Source organism: Centruroides vittatus, unplaced genomic scaffold, assembly GCF_030686945.1.
Source record: "Centruroides vittatus isolate TY-2023 unplaced genomic scaffold, ASM3068694v2 scaffold_1047, whole genome shotgun sequence".
NCBI classification, from domain to species: Eukaryota; Metazoa; Arthropoda; class Arachnida; order Scorpiones; family Buthidae; genus Centruroides; species Centruroides vittatus.
This window is the reverse complement of record NW_027122669.1, coordinates 474221-495344: the sequence shown is the minus strand read 5'-3', so window position 1 is coordinate 495344 and position 21124 is coordinate 474221. Positions and strand designations below refer to the sequence as shown.

The 21124-nt window shown below is 33.1% G+C and overlaps 1 protein-coding gene across 1 annotated transcript in view; it reads left to right on the top strand.

Annotated features, from left to right (window-relative positions):
* LOC136986476 (ankyrin repeat domain-containing protein 12) overlaps nt 1-21124 on the top strand; it is a 78550-nt gene that overhangs the window by 35668 nt on the left and 21758 nt on the right. The window contains 1 exon segment of the mRNA XM_067284013.1: nt 56-188. Within this exon segment, the coding sequence (XP_067140114.1) occupies nt 148-188 (41 nt within the window). The 5' untranslated portion in view covers nt 56-147.

The window sequence follows — 21124 nt, the reverse complement described above, 5'->3', positions numbered from 1 at the left end:
CTTCACGAAAAGATTTAAATATGATTATTGAATTGTTTTCTAACACCATTTATAGAAAGAAGGAAAGAGAATTGTCCAAGTTTTACAGCATCAAGGCAGAGAGAGATATCATCCTGCCAATGCAACTCAAATCTGTGCCAGCTTACCATGAGAAAGAATTCACTCCAAAATCAAATAAACAAAGGCAAGTTTGGCCATTACTGTAGATGTTAGAAGTTAAAGATGTCAAGAACATCAGATTACAAATTACATGTGTCATTACTTTTATGCTGTGACTACCTTTTGGAAAATAAAAATTCAAATATAACGAAGATGTTTGTATTATGCTAAACAGAAATTCAATATATATCTGGTAAGAAATAATGGAATTAAGATTAGGATGTTACTTGAATAATAAGTAATACCATAAATTTTGAATTAAAAACTTTTGGTTCTTTTTATTAATGCGATGTGAAGTTATTGTTGTTGTTATTTTTTACCCTTCCTTTCTTTTAAAGAGTTTGTTAAATTATAAAAAGAACTAAAAGTTTTTAAGAGAGCTTATTGAATAATAATAATTTGTAGAAATTATTCGACGGTTATTGTATTTTACAATGGTTAAAGTTTTACGAAGAATGTCTTATTAACGTATTGCCCGAACATAAACTTGTCTTTTCTTAAAAGTCATATTCAGTTACTTTTAAAATTAAAGCGGTAAAGTATTTTCACTAACATTTTTGGCTTTTTAAAATCCATTTTTAAGTCAACGTATAATCGTTTGACTGCAGCATTCATTCACTAATCTGAATTAATTATTGTACGTGGTTATTTGGATTAGCTAGATTTTATATAGAGGAGAGGAAATTGTAAATATACATATTTGTCTGTAGTCCTTTATCTCAAACTGTTAAAAAAAATTACTATTTTATTTATCATTACTGTATATTATTATTACATACACTGTAATATACGCAGAGAGTTCTCAGTGTTTTCATTTCAATGTTGTTTATTAATTACTGACCATATTTTCAGTATAACGTAATTCCATCAAAGCTTATTAGTACATACCGCTCAGAGAATACTTAACGATACCTCTCATACTATAATTTTATAACATGCATTGGCCACTGTCTTGAATTGATTTCATTACTGTTTATTTGAAGTCTCTTCGGTATTTTGGAATAATTTTTGTTAACTGATTTATCTCTTTATTAACATTGTATAATATTACACGACGATATGTTTCCAGGTATTATTGGAATTTACACTATAAAGTCTATGCAAGGTGTGTATGTGACTTGTAACTTGTCCATTCAATTTGCAGGATGACAGGAATCAAAGAAATCTGAAATACTGTATAAAGATTGAGTTCAGGTCCCATAAATATATCAAACCAATTACTACGTCTATTCTTATGGGACATGCATTTTAATTTAGAGTATTTTTGGTTAATACACTGTTTTCCACGAGCACATCTATTGTTTTATTCAAAGGTTATCTGCATGTTTATACAGCATATAATCAAAGTAACAAATGTGAACAATTTAAGCTAATATACTGCAATAAAATGATTGTTTAAAACATGGTTAAGACTGATAAAAATTGTGATCAGTTACACGTTTAGGCATATTATAATTTAAAAAGCATATTTAGTTGAAGATAATGGTGACCTATAATCAAAACTCCGATTATAAGTGAAGTGTATTTTAACTTATGTTTTGGGACATGCTAATTTTGATGATACAAAACAACTGATAACAATATTCACGATTATAATAAGTGGATTCCGTTGTCCTGTCACTGCAAATCCATGTTACGCTGCCTTTTTTTTACATGTATTTTATGCTAATGTAAGCTGAAGACGGTTCATTAAAAAGTAAAAAATGTTAGGTTTATTAACTTCTTGCTTGATTTTAAAAGTTTTTCTTGAATATTTATTTGAAGAGATTCGTTACAACATAAGGTTTTTTAATAATACATCGTTAAATAAAATCCGAAATTATTTTATGACTGAAATATTTCAGTACGTTTAAAATAATAATTTTTCTTAACTTTAATGTTGTATTTTACTAACTATTATTAAATATAAGAACAAAGATAAAGTTTATAAATAGAATCATATACTCAATTTTGATTAAGTTGTTAAAAAATTTTAGTTATCACTTCATTAAATCTTTTATATATAATATATATATAAATAAATGATTGATTTTTCTATTGATAATTATAGAATATTTTTGTATTTTCAAATGCAATGTTTTTAATGTTATTAATTACTCATATTACGTAACTCTATATCAATAATATTAATTACAAGGTCATTAAGAAAGCAAGAACAGTTTATGCGTAGCAGTCATGTGCACATCACCTTGTTATGTGTCAGTCAGCTACTTCATTCATCTCTCAGCTACCACTGTGAGAAGTTTTATCCGTCTAGCTTTTGTTTCTATCATTCTAGAGACACTTAAAATGAGTAGAAAAATTGAAAATCTCGCTAAGAAGTGAGGTCTGTCATTTATTTTTTGAATGCGGAAAGCATTCGACCATTTGAAATTCATTGCCGGCTCGCTTCGGCGTATGGGGAATTTGTAATGAATGAGGATAGTGTTCAAAAATGGTGTCGTTTGTTAGTGATAGAACAAACATTTACAATGAGGAACACACTGACCATTCCTCCCTCATCACTCGCAGCTCGATCAGGAAAATTAACACTGCCATTAGAGGAAATGGCAATGAAATATCTGCAAATTTTCCATTCTTTCATCCAAAAAATTTTTCCAAGTCACATTGGGTACCATAAAGTCTATGCAAGGTGTGTACAAGAATGTCAGGCAAATGTAATAAGAAGCACTTATGTTTTTGCAACATTATCATGAAAGAGGCAATTCATTTTTTTGGATCATGTCATCATAGATTATGAAACGTGTGTCTCACTTCAAATCGTAGTGTAAGTGGCAATCTCTGGAGTGACATCACACACAATCACCCACCAAACCCAAAAAATTTAAGCAGACACTATCTGTTCATAAAGTGATGGTTCATTGTTTTGTAGGACAGGATAGACCTGATTTTATCTTTATTTTAGTAGAGTTTAAGCTGAGGAATGCCACAGTTAATGTTGAAATCTTACTATCAAACCATAGAACTTTTATGGTACACAATTCAAAATTCAAAAAACGGGACATACTCTCAAGATCCATATTTCAATCCACATCCACATGTTGCTGTCAGAACTTAGGAATTGATTTAGCAATTCGGATGGGGAGTATTTGAACATCATCTTACAGTTCTGACCTATTATCGTTTTTTCAAACATTTAAAGAATATTTTGGAAGCAGAATGTGAAAACTGAAGTTGAAGCTGTAGTTAATGACTGGCTAAGTACACAAGCAGTCTATGATGAGGGTATTCAGAAGCTTGTGTACTGCTATGACAAATGCTTAAATATTATGGAGAGTTGTTGAAAAAATGTAAATAAGTACTCTTGTCATAATAAAAAAGATTTTGAATTTTCTTAGTTTTTATATTTTTTATGACCAAACAGTTTTACTTTTTAGATGACCCATGTATATTTAAAACAGTAAGAGAGCATTCTATAGATATGTAATTACAACTATCGGAGCAATGGCTAATGACAATTGAACACACAAGTTCCTGTCAGAACATTAAAGTGTGAGAGCCAGGTAATGTTGCAGTCGGAGATGATGCAGAATACAAAGTTCTATTGTTTATCTCCATTCAGAGCTTGGTGGCTCTCTGACTAAGTTCAGATAAAAGGTTTGGAGCAGGATGGACATTGTTGTAAAACAAGGCGAATATGATTGTAATGACTGTTTCCTGTATATGAAACATGTCAACAGAAGAATGATACAGCTGAAGAAAATTGTAATTGTCAATCTGTTATGCTATATAATAAAAAGAAGAAAAGTTTGATTGGAATAGGAAACAATACTTTTTGAAAACTGTTCAAAAATAAAATGATTTTACAATCTTTTTAACTGAATTAATAATAATTAGTTTGTCAATATTCATGAAATTTAGAAATAATCTATTATAGTTTAACTAGTCATATTATTAATCAGTCACTAATCAGTCTTGAAGATGGCACAATGCATGATTATGTTGTATTAAGATTGAATGAAAAACCTGCAAAAGTGTTAATGAGTGTTATTGCACGGAATTAGTATTCAGAATGACTCGTGTGCATTTACTGTAATATTTATTTTAGTCTCGTACTGTATACATATAGATTCCCAAAAACTATGCATGCTCCAGGTATCTGAAGCCCGTTTTTAGATATGCTGTCCTTTCATTAGTCTGTGATAAAGAAAATACATCAGTTGTACACATTACTGAACACAAGCAAAGTGTGTTAACTCTAACAATGTTTACAATACAATATAGACTATATATAAATTGCATTTCACCCCAGACCTTCAGTGCACCATGTGTCCAAACAAGTTTTGATTTGCAGATTAGTATTGTGCCAGATTATCATCAGAGAATTTCAGATTATCAGCCACTTTTTATAGTGTAGCATCTATGTAAAAAGCTTTTTGGTTATTTTACATCCCTGCTTAACTTAAAAGATTTTTTTTTTTAAAACTACTTTATTGTTACAACTCCCTGCTTTTATGACTGGTATAAATTTTCTACTATAATTTTCAAAATTTCACGTTTGTACCATGGTATGGGTATTATATACTGGATGATTAAATGAAAAGTTTCATTATGAGGAATAGACTTGATAATACTTGAGCTGACCGTACTTGTTACTGCTGTCCAGCTACATATTAAAAGGAATATATAAATCTTGGACATTTATTGAGACCGAGTGTTAGAATCTCTTCTATGTGACTTATAAAATTGAGTTTGTTCTCAAAATTCGGTTGATTTTGATTAAACTCTATCATTTTGCATAATATCAGCTGAAGAAATTAAAATAGTAATAAAAATTGGTGTACATGATTTCATTTTCAAGGTATACATTCACTAGCACGAGTGAAAATTTTTTAAAAATTCTGTTCATATTCCAGCAGTGACATCACTGACGTTTTAGCAGCAGGTAGATGACCTCTTCCCTGAAATAATGATATTGACTTGCTAGTGCTTTGACTAAATTCGTTCGTGTTTGGACAGAAAATGAACTGTGCCTAGTTTACTGTAGACGTAAGGTATATTTGACACCCTAAATAGATAAATTAGTACAGTAGAACCTCTATTATCCGGACTAATTGGGGATGAAAGTAGTCCGGATAAGGAAAAATCCGGATAATCGAAAAAAAAAATTGACGGTGAAAAATATGTACATACAGTATGAATAAATTTTATTTGTCTAGATTTACATATAGCTTCAATATTAAATTATCTTTCATTAAGAAAATCAATTATCGATTTTTGTTTAAAGCTAGCTGTTCTTTTTGAAGCTGCTAAATCGCGAATACTTTTAAGACATATAAGTTGTCCTGAGTTACACTCTTCTTAGCTCTCAAACCACTTCATGGCGACATTTAAGCACTGAAAAGCTTCAGAATGTGTAGGACCAATATCTCTTACTTCGCAAATTTCTTCTTCGTCTTCTCGATCTTGTTTATCTGAGGCAGATTTTTTTTTATTTCCTCATCATTCAAAATTTGGAATTCAGGATCGTTCGCATCGCAATTTAACCATTCGGTTACATCTTCGTCACATTCAGCACATATTGAAATTTGTGCTATTGCTTCTGCAATATCTCCTATACCACTTTCTACTGTGTTGCTGGAATTTACTAATGGTCTTTTCAAAATTTTGTTCCATGCATTTCATGACGTACAGTACGTACATAAACAGTGTCGCAATTTGTCAAGTGCAAGTCTGCAAATTCGTACAATTTTTGTTTATTTTGAACAATCCGGATAATCGAGGTTCTACCATAGTGTGTGTGACAAGTCAGCAGGATACCGCTAACTCCTACCATAACCGTCTCTACTTCTCACAAGCAAATGTTTCAGTTCATATTGTGTTTTCAGAAAGAATTTTACCTTATAATCTTGAACATATATGAAATTGAAGTTTGATTTGCAACAAGATATTTAGATGCAATTGTAGAAAATAATAAAAGTTAACTCACGCCAAAGTTGCATATACTTCTGATAAGTAGCACTGAGTTCAGCGTTAACGTAGATTCTTCTTTTTATTGCAAGTACTTTCGACGAAAAATTACGATCGTCGTCTTCAGGCGAATGTGGAAAGAACAAATTTGAAAGATGCACGTGCCAAACGTTCCAAACCGATAACGGAAGATTTTTGTTGGCGAATTTTTAAAAAATTTGCCAACGAAAATCTTTGTGCTCCCCTTCCTTCCCTGCTTCGTGCTCCCCTTGACCCCTCTACCCAGCCTACGCAGAAGCATATGCAACGACCGAGACAAAATCAGCGCATTAGAAAAATCGGGGGTCTACGCGGTGCCACTAGAAAATCCAACAACAGGAGAAATAGAGAAATATATAGGGGCAACAGCAAGAATGATCGCCTGCCGTATCGCGGAACACCAGGATGATATAAATAAAGGAAGGCAAACAACAGAGCTGACCAGAAAAGTTCTACAACAAGGTTACACTCCACTTTGGTCAGAAACAGCGCTCCTAAAAAGCTCCAACAATAGAAAAATAATATTCATCTGGGAAGCGATCTTCACAATAACAGCAGAGGCATGCAACGTCCCCACCCTGGACTTGCCCGAAATTTGGGTCACTCTTTACAAGCGCATAAACACTCAAACACGCCGACAAGCGCACACGTAGCGTGTGTGCTTTTCAGCGCATGCACCGTCAATCGTGCCGATTTAAAATCTCCTTCGAACCGGCGAAGTTACCGAACGCTAAAAGAATACATTATTTTTAAAAATTCGCCAACGAAAATCTTCCGTTATTGGTTTGGAACGTTCGGCACGTGCATCTTTCAAATTTGTTCTTTCCACATTCGTCTGAAGACGACGATCGTAATTTTTCGTCGAAAGTACTTGCAATAAAAAGAAGAATCTACGTTAACGCTGAACTCAGTGCTACTTATCAGAAGTATAGATTATAGATGCAATCGATTACCAAGCAGGGTTCATATGCATCCCAAATGTAATTATTATTATTTTCAAAACAAAGTTGTTAGTAACAAAAAATCTTACCTTCAGGTAATCCTATAGTGCATTGTTTCTCAACCTTTTTAGACTTTTGGCTCCTTTTAAGCTTAATATTTTTCTGTGATTGCTGTAATAGTAGCTTGTAAAATCCAGATTTGACAAGATAAAATGTGGGAAATGCAATAAAATATAAATTGGCTTTATTCCAAAGCTGTGGAAATTTGTTATTTCACTACTAACCCAGAAATTTCTTTTTTTTTTTGTTTAAATATAATCTGAATGTTCGTATCACATAGCTCTACAAGATTTTCTTGTAATTCAATTTCAGCAACAACTGCATTCACACCAAATGGATCTATCATCCAATCTGGGATATTTGTATTTGCAATATCACTTAATCAACTTGTGTATCCTCATTCAACGTACACAAAAGTATCATCAGCTTGTACTTCAGTGTCAGTAGTGACCAATGATAGAAACTGTGTTAATTCACGAGATTTAATATTATTTTTGAAAAGACAGTGCTAAATTGAAGTCTATGTTATATGCACTCCTTACATCTATATGTAGTAGGCCAATATTTCAATAATAAACATCCTTCAAAATTTCCTTATTGGAAATTGGGCTGCAATTTTCAAAAATTGTAGATCTATAAATTCTCACTGGCGTCTGTCTGTCTGTGTCATTCCTTAATCTCAAGAACAGTTAAGTAGACGAAAGTTGAGACCAGATATGGAAAGCTTCAGGACAGGAGGCTCCAATTAATTATATACAAACTTTCAGCTTGAACCAGAAATTACGTAATTTCAATTCAATAATTTTCTTCTGAACAGAGTTATATAGATGACCAGCATGACTCTGTTGTTAACAGGAAAAGTGTGATGTACAGGAGCACGATACTACTAAAATTGAGAGCATTGTAATGAAAAATTGTAGCCCAGCATTTTGACTAATGTCACAATAAATAATTACTCGTCAGATTTATTTTTTTTATTTTATTTAAACATAATATTTGAATAATTTACATACCTTTCTGGAATAACTTACTTAATAAAGTTTAATTATTTTCATATAATTTTAGTATTTTGTTCTGACACTGGCTGCTCAAAAGTTGATTTTGACTTGTGGCTCGTGTTTTTTGGCCCCTGGTTGAGAAACATTGCTATAGAGTATGATTCTTGATGATAATGTAGACTCAAAGTCTTTTTGTTTGAGACAAATTACTCTGTCCACTTACAGCAAATTTTAACAGACGAGTTAGTTAAACACAAACTCCTGACATTTATTTGCACTTTCGGATTTTCTGTTCTTACTCCCTTCACAAAAGTGACAACCTGCTGAGCCGCTTTTCTATAATCTAGAATTTTGTGTCAATATATCACTTCTATAGTCGCATGATTATGCCACCCCCCCTTTATCGCGGATTCTTTAATGGATTCTTTCCCCTTTATCGCGGATTCTTTAATGGATTCTGCGGCTTCTAACAGAATCCATTTTTTATCTTTAAATTGTAAAATTTTTGGCTTCGCTTCAAAAATTATTATTACATCTTTGTTTTCTTTATTTTTTCTGCTTTTAAACAGTGTAAAATATTTTCTTATTGACACAAATGCTTTATTTGTGTCGAATTTAATGTAATTTGATACGTAAAACGCAAAAAATAAACATATAAAATTTCAACTCGCCGTAATTTCTCTCATGTTTCACTGATTGCCATCGGGTTTGTTTGTAAATGGGGAAGAAATATGACACTTTCAAGTGAAGTCAGTAAAAATTTTGTACTACTGTGAAAATCTTTGTCAATATACCTCGCTATACCCCTATTGCGAAAGTCAATAAACGTTGATTGTTTTATGACCCTATTTTCAAATGCTTCTTTCTGACTTGTAAATCGACTAATTGACAAAGTTATTATTTTGTTTTACTCATATGAATGTTGTATTTAAGATTTAACAGATATTTTTTTTATATTTCTACACATGAATTTTATTTTTAATTTTGAATATGATATAGTCGTGTGTTAGGCTTAACTCGAACATCTAATATAAAACTTGACATCGCTCAAAATATTATTCAATCCATCAAAATTCTTTGTTGGTAGTATAGATATAAATGTTTTCTGTGCATGAAATGAAGCAATCAAAAAAATAATGTGTGGACCATTGAAAATTCGGCAATTTACGACATGATGTCAAATGCGTAAATTCATCTATTTATAACTAAAAATATTCTTGAAATTTCACCAAAAAAATGCATTTGCAACAATACCTATATGAAATTCTTACGCAAGAAAAAAAAATTGTACAATTAGCGCAATTTGTATTAAAGATATTAATTTTGAAAATTTTTGTCGCTGTTATTTCTCGTGCGGACAAACGCGATTTCTTGCAGAGTATAATAAGACATCGCTGAGTTTAGTAATAAATCTCGATATCTCGGTTCAAAATCAGGCTAAAATGAATCTTTTTAGTGAAAAAAAGTAAAATTGTTGAGAGAAAAGTATTGATGGCGAAAAAGATGTGTGAGATCGGCGCAAACCAAGATGTGATTTCTGGTGCCTACCAGGGTTCCGAAAGAGTTGAAACCCCACTCGAGTGACACCAATATGTGAGAACGAGGGAGGTAGGAGGAAGTCGTATCTCCCCTTTCCGGTAACAGGTCGTTGACCTTTCACTTGTCAAGATGGCTAAAGTTCGAATTCCGTCCCGCGAGTAGGGACTCTTTTTGTCGGGCGAGTGGATAGGAGGAAGGATGGGGTCGATGATAAGGCGAAGCGATATTCGAGACACAGAGGACACCAATTAACAATTGAAACAAGGTTTATTAATATTAACAAAGACACCAATACAAAAGCTGACTAACTTCTTTAAGTCGCGTAGGGGTCGAGAGAAAGAGCTTACAGTTTAGTTCATACCTCTTAATTCGTTTCCTTAGAGTTAGCACTTGATATCCACGAGGTGGAGAGTAGTATCCGAAATAGGCACAGTTTTGTATAGTTGCGACTGAGCGCGGAGACGTTTGGACAGTAGGTCCGAGTCAGTGACGACGAGCGATGGCATTTGTCTGGCAGATGATATGAGACTCTCCCGAGGGGGTGGAAGGAGTGGCTTTTATAGCTTTAGCGTGGGAAATTAGGTCACGTGATCGTAGGTGGATGACGATTTGTGTCATAGGTGTTCCCGTGATTCAAAATACATGACGAATTCGGACGTTAAGTATAAACTAAGGTTGCAAGATGATCTGGGTACAATTTAAGAACAAAGGATTGTTGACAGTTATACGGCCGGGGACGCATATTTTCTCGTCCGGGGCCGTTTCTAGGCAGGATGTTTATATTAGGGGAAAATTCCTAAAACGAATTATTACAAATTTAATTCTGAGGGAATTCCAGATCTCACAGATGGTTGTAATCGACGATAGCGATTATCGCGAACTCGTTTTTTCCTGATTTTTTGCTACTGTGCATAGTCGCGTGGAAGCTTGTTATAAGCCGACACTTTTTGGAATTTTTTTCTGAGTAAACTCGGCGCGCAATAAAAATGTTATTTATTGCATTTTTTGCAGTTCGAAAAGATTGGAGAACTTAAATTTTTTGAAATTTTTTGAAAAATTTCAGGAAAAATGCCACGAAAATAACAACCACAGGGCTTCTCACAGAAGCCAGGTGATCATAGAAGGGATATAGAAAATCTGTCATGATATTGCTTGAAGAATGCTTGTTTGTAGGTTGACATTTTTCTGGTTATGATGAAGAATATGAGGAATAATAAGCTCATTTCCTACAGAAACTGCTGACAAGCATCACATCATCAGCCTCTCAGGAAATGTGGTGAAAGACACTGCAAATGCATTAATCCCAGCGATATTGACAGTCTCCCAAAAATGTGCATTAGCCATCTATTCATTTTGTAGTGAATACTTTATTCCTTTGCTTTTTTTGTCCATTATGTCAATTGCATCTTTAGTTGCAATATAGTACAAAACTGATATCATGTCTGAAATCCTTTTCTTCCGATGCAGTTGACTTGTCGTGATGCTCCGATGACAAGAGAACTGCTAGTTTCCCTCTTGTAAGAATATAGGAGACGAATAAGGTCTGTAGTGAATGCAAAGATTGATGTGTGATCTTACCGTCTTCCATTGTAAAAAATTTCTTGTGGGATACATGACAGTAGACCCCCTATAACATGGAAGATATGTTCCGTGTTATATGAATTCTGTGTTGTACGAGTCACTTAGATTTTACAAATACATGAGCTATTCACAGTCTGGCACTTGTGCAGTTTAGGGGTACGGCTGTTTTAAAGGTTTTCTTCCATAAAATTAATCGATTCTAAACTAATTTGACTCGAACATTTCCTAATTACGTATAATTTTTTGGGAATAATCTATATAAACTATGCTATAAACAAAAAATTGTAGGAATACTTACCGAGTGCGCACCATTTGACGACACACCATTCGACAACGCCATTGCTTAAGCTTGTTTTCGTTGCGGAGCAGCTCGTCGAACAGTGGATGCATTTCCTGATAAGTTAGTCTTTCTGCAAAAAATTCGCCAAACTTTGGAGACATCGTTAATAGAAATATAATTTTTATGGCCGTTGAATAATAAATGTTTTTTAGTAGGTTCGCTGCTCATTTAAACTCTAAGGTTTGTGCAATGTCCACTATTGGTCCAGATTCGACCAATCCTGTCAAGACACGAGTCGGCCATGACAATCTGTCTCATTCTTTTAGCATGTTATACAAACACGATCGCAATTTTCCCACCGTGTTATACGAATCCATCTTATATGAACCCGTGTTATAGGGGGTCTACTGTATACACAAGAGAGAGACTCTTGACATGGCAGCCAAGTAATTCTCATCAACAGTGATATGAGTACTTTGGAAATAATCTTTCTTGCAATTTCTTACAAAATAAACAGTTTTCTTATTACAGCTAATTTGTCATTAGCTCATCCTTTCATGTCTGGTTTCAAAATTGTCAAACTGAGAAAGGATGTAAAATTTTTGAAATTGTATGAGATATTTTTGTAGAAAACACTGGTAACTAGTATATAAGATCTGAAAACTAAAGATGTTGGATTCCTTCTTGCTTTCAGTGTGCCTTGAGTAAAAGTAATCCCAAATATACATAAATCTCTCTGCTATCCATTGGAAGTTTTAGCATTATTTGGAAGTTGTTGATTTTATTCTTCATGATAATTCAGTACGTTTTGATTGGTTTCTTGGATTATGGGTATCATTATCAGGTGATAGAAACAATTGGACATCTTCAACAGGTGTTTTAATATATCTGCGGTATTATGAAAGAGCAGGATCTTGTATCGTATTAGCTACATTATGTTATTCTGGCAATCCATTCATAAAAGTATCTTAATTGCCCATACTGTTATCATCATCTCCACTCAATGTATTGGAAATTTCAGTTTCTTCATATTCTACACTTTCAATTGCAGAGGGAATACTTTCAATGTCGCGATCGTCCTCCTAAAGTCCTTGTACGATCAAACCTCGGGTTTCAAACAATAACTTTTTAGCTGTATTTCGTGCATAAAAATGCCTACGAATGAAATATTATATATAATATAATATTTATATGTATTTATATATATATTAAAAGCAAAATGTTCTATCACTGCCAACTGAAACCAAAACCATCACTTTACAAAAATGTGCTATAAATAGAGACTTGATTCTGACAGACAACTGCTACATAATCCACACTTTTCGAAATAATATCTTTCAATTTTTGATTTAAATTTAAATTAATTAATTAATTTTTGATTATATTTTTAATTTTAGTTTCAGTTTCAGTGTAAAAACCAGAGTTCTAATTGTTATTTTTAGTTTTAATGAACTGGCTACCTAGTATTAATAAATATTAAATATTAATAAATTTTTGCTATTTAATTTACGTTAAGCACCTTTGAACACCGATTTGTGGATGTCATTTATATTACGTGAATGTCAATTAACATGGTTTTTATTAATTAATTTGGTTTAAATTCAGATGTTATGCGTACCGAAAATTGAAGTAGTATCTTACTCGCATGCACATTGAAATCTAATTTGAATAACAATGTCATCAATGGTTCGTGTCATGGTGTCTAAAGACTTCAGGTGATCTTGGTGCTACTAACTTCTGAATCTATATTCTTGTCGTTTATTGGTCAGACTGTTCACTTTCTTTAACACAGGAAGTATATGGAGTTGACCATCTGTGTCTTTCTAATCTGTGGCTGGCTCTTGCCGAGTAGCTTGTTCGTCAACCGAGTTATCGTACAGTAACCGGACAAATATGGCTCTCAAAAATTTGTTTGTAAACCAAGTTGTTCGAAAAGCAAGGCATTTGAAACCTGAGGTTTGACTGTATTTGTAAATTTGATAAACTTCTCAAAGTACTGGGTTTATCTGATGATATTTTTCAAACTGTAAGACAACTAAACAATAAAAATGGAATCAAAACAACCTACTGTATAGTATGATACATTGGTAAATTGATTTAATCTGTAAATTTTGAGTTTCTCACATTATTCTATCACATCTAAAAACAGTCATTTCCCAGTCCCTGCAAGCCATTTTCCACCCCCTCAATTATTTAATTTTCAACAGGACTGGTTGTAAATCACTTTTTAGGACTCCCCATTGTGTGCAGCACTCATAATAGAAAATACCAAGCAGGATACAAATGTGCCATAGCAACTATTTTTTTATTAATTATTTTAATTTAAATCTGAAGTAGTTTCTTCAAAATATGATTGTTTACAAATGAAATGACAACGACAGTCATAAAACTTTGAGATTTTACCAATGATGATTGCAAAATTATCTTAATAAAACAAAACTTGTGCTACAAGTGTAACCCCTTTGTATTACGTGGGTTAATTGCAGTTTCTGAGAAGTACTTACGTTATAAAAGCAGGAACCTACCGTATTATTTCACTTTAAACAGTTTAGAGGAAAAAAGTCTTGATATATTTTTGAAGAAACATCACCAAATGATTGCCTAAATAATCGGGCTATAACTACGTTAATTTTACGAAATTTATTAAATTAGCAGAGTTATAACCCAATTATTTAGGAAATTGTTTGGTGGTGTTGGCTCTTTGTATTAAGCGAACTTTACAAAAGCCAGTGACTGTACCATCAAATAGTAAAAGCCATGTTTTCTCCCAATATGGATATGTTTAAAAATAAACTTGTCAGTTGACCTGAACATACACTTTATTGAGATAAAATGGCTTGAAGAGAGAATAAATGCTCATTTTTTGACATAAATTAGAGTTGGTAGAATAATGATTAAAGCTGTGGATATAACAGTTCGACCTGGCCATCAAATTGGATCCAGGAGCCAAATATGTCAAACTTTTCAAATTTAAATGTAACTTATCTGCATGGAATTCAGTGGAGACTGTGTTTTTAATTTTAAAGTTGTGAACTAGTTGCTTGTATTCAATGTCATGATTCTGATGTTTTGTTACTTCTGTTATTAAAGCAATTAAAAATAGTTTATTTTGTGAAACTACAGATTTTTTTCATTGAAAATCTCTTAATCTTATTAATTACTTGTTTCCAATACACACACCGACTGTCTTAACTAATCTTTAGCATCGTCACAGCATAAAAATTGCTGTTTATAAGAGAGAGAGTGTAAATTTTTCAAGTTGACGTATATCTTTATTGTTAATGATGACATTAGTTTGACATTATAAGTAGCGTTAAAGTTGAAAAAATGCATCCTTTGTCACGATGCAAGTTGTGTGTACCACCTTGACTCATGATTTTGGGGAATCTAGAAGCAGTATTCTTTGTATTAAATGACAATATAATTGTTATTGAATTTACAGGACACGTCGCACTTCATGTTACATATTAACTGATATTTTGTATTAACCAAACTCGCTAACATTGAAACGTTATTCTCATCCACAGAACTGCAAATCTATGAATTAAAACGGACTTTGCTATCACACAAATCAATAATGTATTAACAGGGTTTGACTGTTATTAAAGTGTCATATTAGGGAATCACGTTAAAGTAAGATACTCCGATTTAATAATTTATATGTTTAATAATTTAACAAAGTTCACCTTGGAAATATTTATGCTAGTCTACTGGAGTTACAGTATGTGGTATGTAGTGACTGTCGGGAGCACTGCTCCATTTGTTTACTACTATGTGGTAAAGGTTTGCATTTTATGCCCAATTTGAAAGTTGGTCCCTAATTTTGAAGAGATTTTCTTTCAGTCTTGAAAAGACAATTTATGTTTAATTTATATTTAACAAGTCTATAATAGTTTAGTAATATAAGTTTAATAATTTATTTAATGTTTCCATTATCTGTTGTTTATAGTGTACTTTACATCTATTTTGACTACTATTACTGTTGTTTTTTATGATTTTATTGTTTATTAAGACACTAAACTACATATATACACGGTAGGATCCAAAAGTTTGGAAACTTGGTACATAATTCTGTCTTGAATAGTTTAAAATACCAATGAACAACCACCTCTAAAAGAATCCCTTTGGGTGATGTTACACACTTTTTCCAGTGCTTGTACAGCTTCTGGAAGTATTGCTGTAATCCATCTCTTGCAGCTACTCATAATGTCTCCTGTAATCAATCTGCTTTTATCTCATTTGATGATTCAAAACAACTTCTCTGCAGATGCTGTTTCATCAGTGGAAAGAGGTAAAAATCTCGAGCTAAGTCAGGTGAATAGGCAGAATATGGAAGTACTGTACATTACTACCATTTCTGATAAGAAACTCTGATCATTATGGATTGATTTGAGGCACAATGTCATGGAGACAGTACCACTGTCCCCATCACTATGTGAAATAATGCAAATGATATGAAATGTTTAGATACAGATCTGTTTAAAAAATAATTTGGGTGGAAACAGAATGTCCTAGCATTGTGAGGTTGGCAACACTACTGTTTGTGATAATCTACCAAGTAAGTGGCTTTTTCAGATTGTTGATATCTTGTTATTGTCTTTTGAGTGAAAGGTATTTCAGCATTCGTGGAAATTTTTGCAATGTGCAATTTATGGGAGCAACGATGCAACATGAAGTTTTGCGTGAAACGGGGGAAAACTTTTACAGAAACATTTCAACTTTTGAATCAAGCTTATTGAGGTGATGCAGTATTATGAATGATTTACCTGATTCAAAAGTGGTTGTCAATCAGTTGAAGATGACCCTCTACCAGGAAGACTTTCGACCTCAACTGATGACACTCGTGTTTAGAAAATGAAGGATCTGGTAGGGTGCAAATCGTCATCTGACTGTCAGAGAACTTGAAGAAGAGGTTGGGATCACAATAAGGTCATGCCATGGTATTTTAATGGAAAAATTAAACATTCATCAAGTTGCAGCAAAATTTGTTTCTCATTTGATGATCAAACTGCAAAAGGAAAATCGAGTGGATGTTTGTCTGGACTTCCTTCAACAAGCTGATGATGATGATACATTCATGCAAAGGATCATAATGGGTGATGAGCGTTGGGTTTACGGCTACAACATTGAGACAAAAGGTCAATCATCACAGTGGGTTGGAAAGGGATCTCCACATTCAAAAATAGCACAACAATCTCGATTCAATGTCAAGGTGGTGATCACTGTCTTTTTCGATTTCAATGGAGTTGTGCACTTTGAATTTTTGCCTCAAGGTCAAACAGTCAACCGCCAGTACTACGCAGGTGTTTTGAAATGGTAGCATGAAAAAAGTTGCAAAAAGAGACCAGAGTTGTGGTGAGACAACTCTTGGTTCCTTCATCGTGACAATGTGCCTGCTTACTCAGCCTTGTCAATTTGACAGTTTTGTGCCAAAAATCAAATGACTGTCCTCCCCAGCCTCCCTACTCACCAGACCTGGTTCCTTATGATTTTTTTTTTTTTTTTTGTTTTCAAAATTTGAAAGGAGATGCCATTTTGACACAATTGATGACATTAAAACAAATTTGTCATAAGCATTGAAGGACATTACAAAAGAAGCTTACCAGAACTGATTTGCAAAATGGAAACATCACTGGGATAAATGTGTGAATAGGGGAGGGGAGTACTTTGAAGGGGACGAGGACCAATAATCTGTAACTTGAAGAATATAATTAAAAAAATAAAGTTCTTGTATTTTTTGAACAGACCTTGTATGTAATAAAGTGGACAATGGTACCTTCTCCATGACAATGTGCTTGCACGTCAGTTGATAATGGCCACAGAGTTTCTCACTAGAAATAGTACTTATGTGCTTCCAAATCCTGCCTATTTATCCAACTTAGCCACTTGTGATTTTACCTGTTTCCACTGATGAAACAATATCTGCAGAAACATTGTTTTGAGTCATCAAATGAGATAAAAGCAGCATTACAGGAAACAGTGAGTGGTTGCAAAAGATGGCTTACAGCAATGCTTCCAGAAGCTGTATGAGCACTGGCAAAAGTGTATCATCACCCAAAGGGATTCTTTTGAAGATGGTTGCACGTCGGTGTTTTAAACTACATGTCAAGTCGCTGAAATTTTGGATTCTATTACGTATGTCTAACTGTATTACAGAGGTGTGTGTTAGGTTCTAGCTTTCATGACTTCAACACCATGCACATGGTTATTAAAACGGATAATCTGGATCATCATAATTGTTGTTAATGAATTGTTCATTGCATTACAGTTTTTTCATATCCCATATGACTTTTCATCATAAGTCTCTTTTGATAATCATTGTTAATCTCTGTGTTGAGGAACATTCATTGAATTCATTGATCTAAATAGATTGATTTCACTTTAATAAGTAAAAACCATAAAGATCTTAATCAGTTGGTTTGGATCTTATGTATATATGCATAACTCTAATAGGGCATCATTAGTCAGTGCATGATAGGCTAAGAGATGCATCAATTGCAAAAACCTAATTATACTGATTTTATGTTACTTTAATTGCACAAAATCACATCTGAGATGTCTTAAATAAAAGTGAAATTGACTCAATGTTAGGTAACATGCCATACTTTCTTGGTTTTAAGATATATTTTTACACTTTTTAGTATCTCTAAAATTACATTACAACTTTCATTTGATGTCAAAAGAAACTTGCCAGTTTGACAATTGCTGATGTACCGATGGTTGAATATTTGGTTCTATCGATAGATAATTGAGTCCATCACATTTTCTGGTTGTTTCTTCTAAACTTTTCTAATTTGAAACTTCTAAGATGTTATCAAATTGTGAAGTGTGAAGCACGATAGCAATACACAGACACGTGAATTCAATTAAAACAAATTTAATTTCGCGATAAACAATATATACAGATGAGTTCTTTTGGATTCCCTCGGTCCAATTTCTCTTACTGTCCGTTAGTAACAATAACCCAAGTAGCTTACCTCCTTGGAAACCACTTGCCCGACAATACTAATGAAACCCGCGCGATCCTTAACTAACTTAAACCTAGGGATAGAAAAGTATAGAGATAGGGAAATGAGAAGAATTGATAGGATAGTGGGGTACCCTTGTTCTCGCTGAACTCGATGCTGGCTGGTGCTTTATTCTGCGTGTCTCTGGGTTTGTCATTGTTTTAAATATCTTCTACTATAATTTCTTTTCGGTGTCTCTGATTCTACAGTCTGGATCCTCACCTCACGGCTCTCTATTCGGCCCTCGTGGAATTTCGTCTCTGGCCGGAGAAAAAGTGACCCTTTATGACCCAGATTTGACTCGTCCTCCACTCGAAGTCTTTGTCCCACACGGCCCCCTGGTGGGTGGGGAGTGGGAAGCCCCTGTTTCCAGAAGCCAGAACAATGAACAAAGGAAGTTAGAAAGAAGGGTTAAGAAAGAGAGAAAATTATTAAAACTAATTAAATCTAAAATACATATGTACAAAAATATGGCGTACAGCCACAAAATGATGAAAAAAATTGATAGAATTCTTCACGGTGGAATTAAAACTTTTATTAAGTACCACATGCAACAAGAAAATTTTGAGAGAGACATTGTATCGGTTCTATTAAAACAGAAGTGGTATTGATGTAATAAGATACTCTTGTTAGCAATTTCTTGTTTTTTTGTAAGTGCTATGATGTGTTTTGTGAATATGAAATCCATGTATATTGCAAAGAGATAATCTGTCGTATCTTAAGAGACGTTCGTGAATCTGGGCCCTGGCTCACACTTACACAATAACATTAGTATGATAGAGCTTCAATTATTCGTCAGGGTATGAGACTGACACCGTGACAGATAATAGAATATGTATATTGGAAACATCATAAATAAGATAGACTGGATATTCTAACTTGTTTAGGTTATGTAATTTACATTGATCTAGTAATGCCATAAAAAGAAATTTAAAAAAAAAGTAATATTAAGTAATTTATAAAAAGCCAAATCACACAGTTTCTTATATTTCCGTTTCTCAAATCCTTCAGAAGTTAATGTTACGAATTTTATGTAAAAGTAACACTATATATTATAGCATCTGTTGTTGTTTGGGCAATTGGATACCTTTTAATGGCATAATTTTAGCTTTATTGTAGCTAATTATGGTTTTGCATCTGTCTTCTTCATTTTCATTCTGGTTTCTATATTTAGTTAGGTTGCAAGATGTCCAGGGATGACTATTCTGAAAACTGTTCCTACAGTGAAGTAGCTTTTTCTTTTTCTACATTTTAAATATGTTTCTGTCACTGGCAGAGTTAAAAATACACATCCTGCATGTGTTGGAATTGAAGCACATCTTACATAAACATACTAATGATGAAGTGATAAACCGACTTATCAATTTTACGACACCAATAAGTCAAATTATCATTTCGTTATTAATATTTTAATATGCATTATCCTTCTATTAAAGCATATTACAGATGTATATTCAAATGTGGCACTGCCAGGAGTTAGGTAGGTGGGTGATATGTATACCTTTATGTAGTTTTAAATGGAGGGATGAACCCGTTGATAATAGTAATTCTGACCGACAAGTGCTTCCCGAATTGATAAAAGTAACGAGTTAAGCTGGTTGCTTAAGTTACCATCTACGAAAAATATATAATTGAACGTAGATAATACAATATGATTGCAAGAATTTAAATGTTTTAGTATTATATTTCATGTAATCGGCTGTTAAGGATGCTGCTGAATTTATCGAATAAGTAATTACGAAAAGTTTCTTACACGGCTGCTGTGAGATAGCATGTATTTTGTACGTACTGTTCTTAAGAATTGTCGTATCAGATTAATGGTTAAACAATTTTTATTTATTTATTTTTTAATTATTGAAATTTACTTAGGTTTTATGGAATGTATTCAAACCTAAACTTTGTGGTGAAGTTTCACTCAATTGTGTTAATTCTCTGACAGTCACATGAAAAAAATGCAAATAGCCATGTGGTATAAAACATTTATATATTGATAGAGTTATTAATTTTATAAATATTTTCATGTAATACGATCATAGTTGATCGTTTGCAATATGGTCACAGTTGATCGTTTGCAATATGATCACGTAAGTTACCTAGCTTCTGCATGAAACCAAGCAGTTTTTCTGAGAAACGATAAAAACTAATGCAAAAATTTTTATCAAAAAACATAATAGCCTTATTTTTAGGAAGGTAGCAATCTCGGTAATTTGTTTTCATTTTAAAGTGCTAATGGTGTGGCTTCTGTGGTGTCCCATAGAAGCCACACTGTTATGTTAAACATAACAATACGAGGTAAGGAAGGATACATTGACTGTTTCTATCCCTTGAGAAACACAAAGGCATGTTTTAATTTAAAATTTTGGTGTAGTTTGCATGCATAAACATCATGCAAATGTGCATACAAAATCGGCAATCTGTGTATATATCAAACATGGTCATTAGAATCGAAACAAAACTAAGAAGTTACGCAGCAGCAATGTTAGTTAGTTATTTGAAATTAATAAAAGGATGCATTGTGGATGAGTGGGAGAGATTCATGGTTGGACGGAGCCATAGAAAAGATTAAGAGAAGAAAAACAATGCTATTAATAGTTCTACTGATTTTTATGT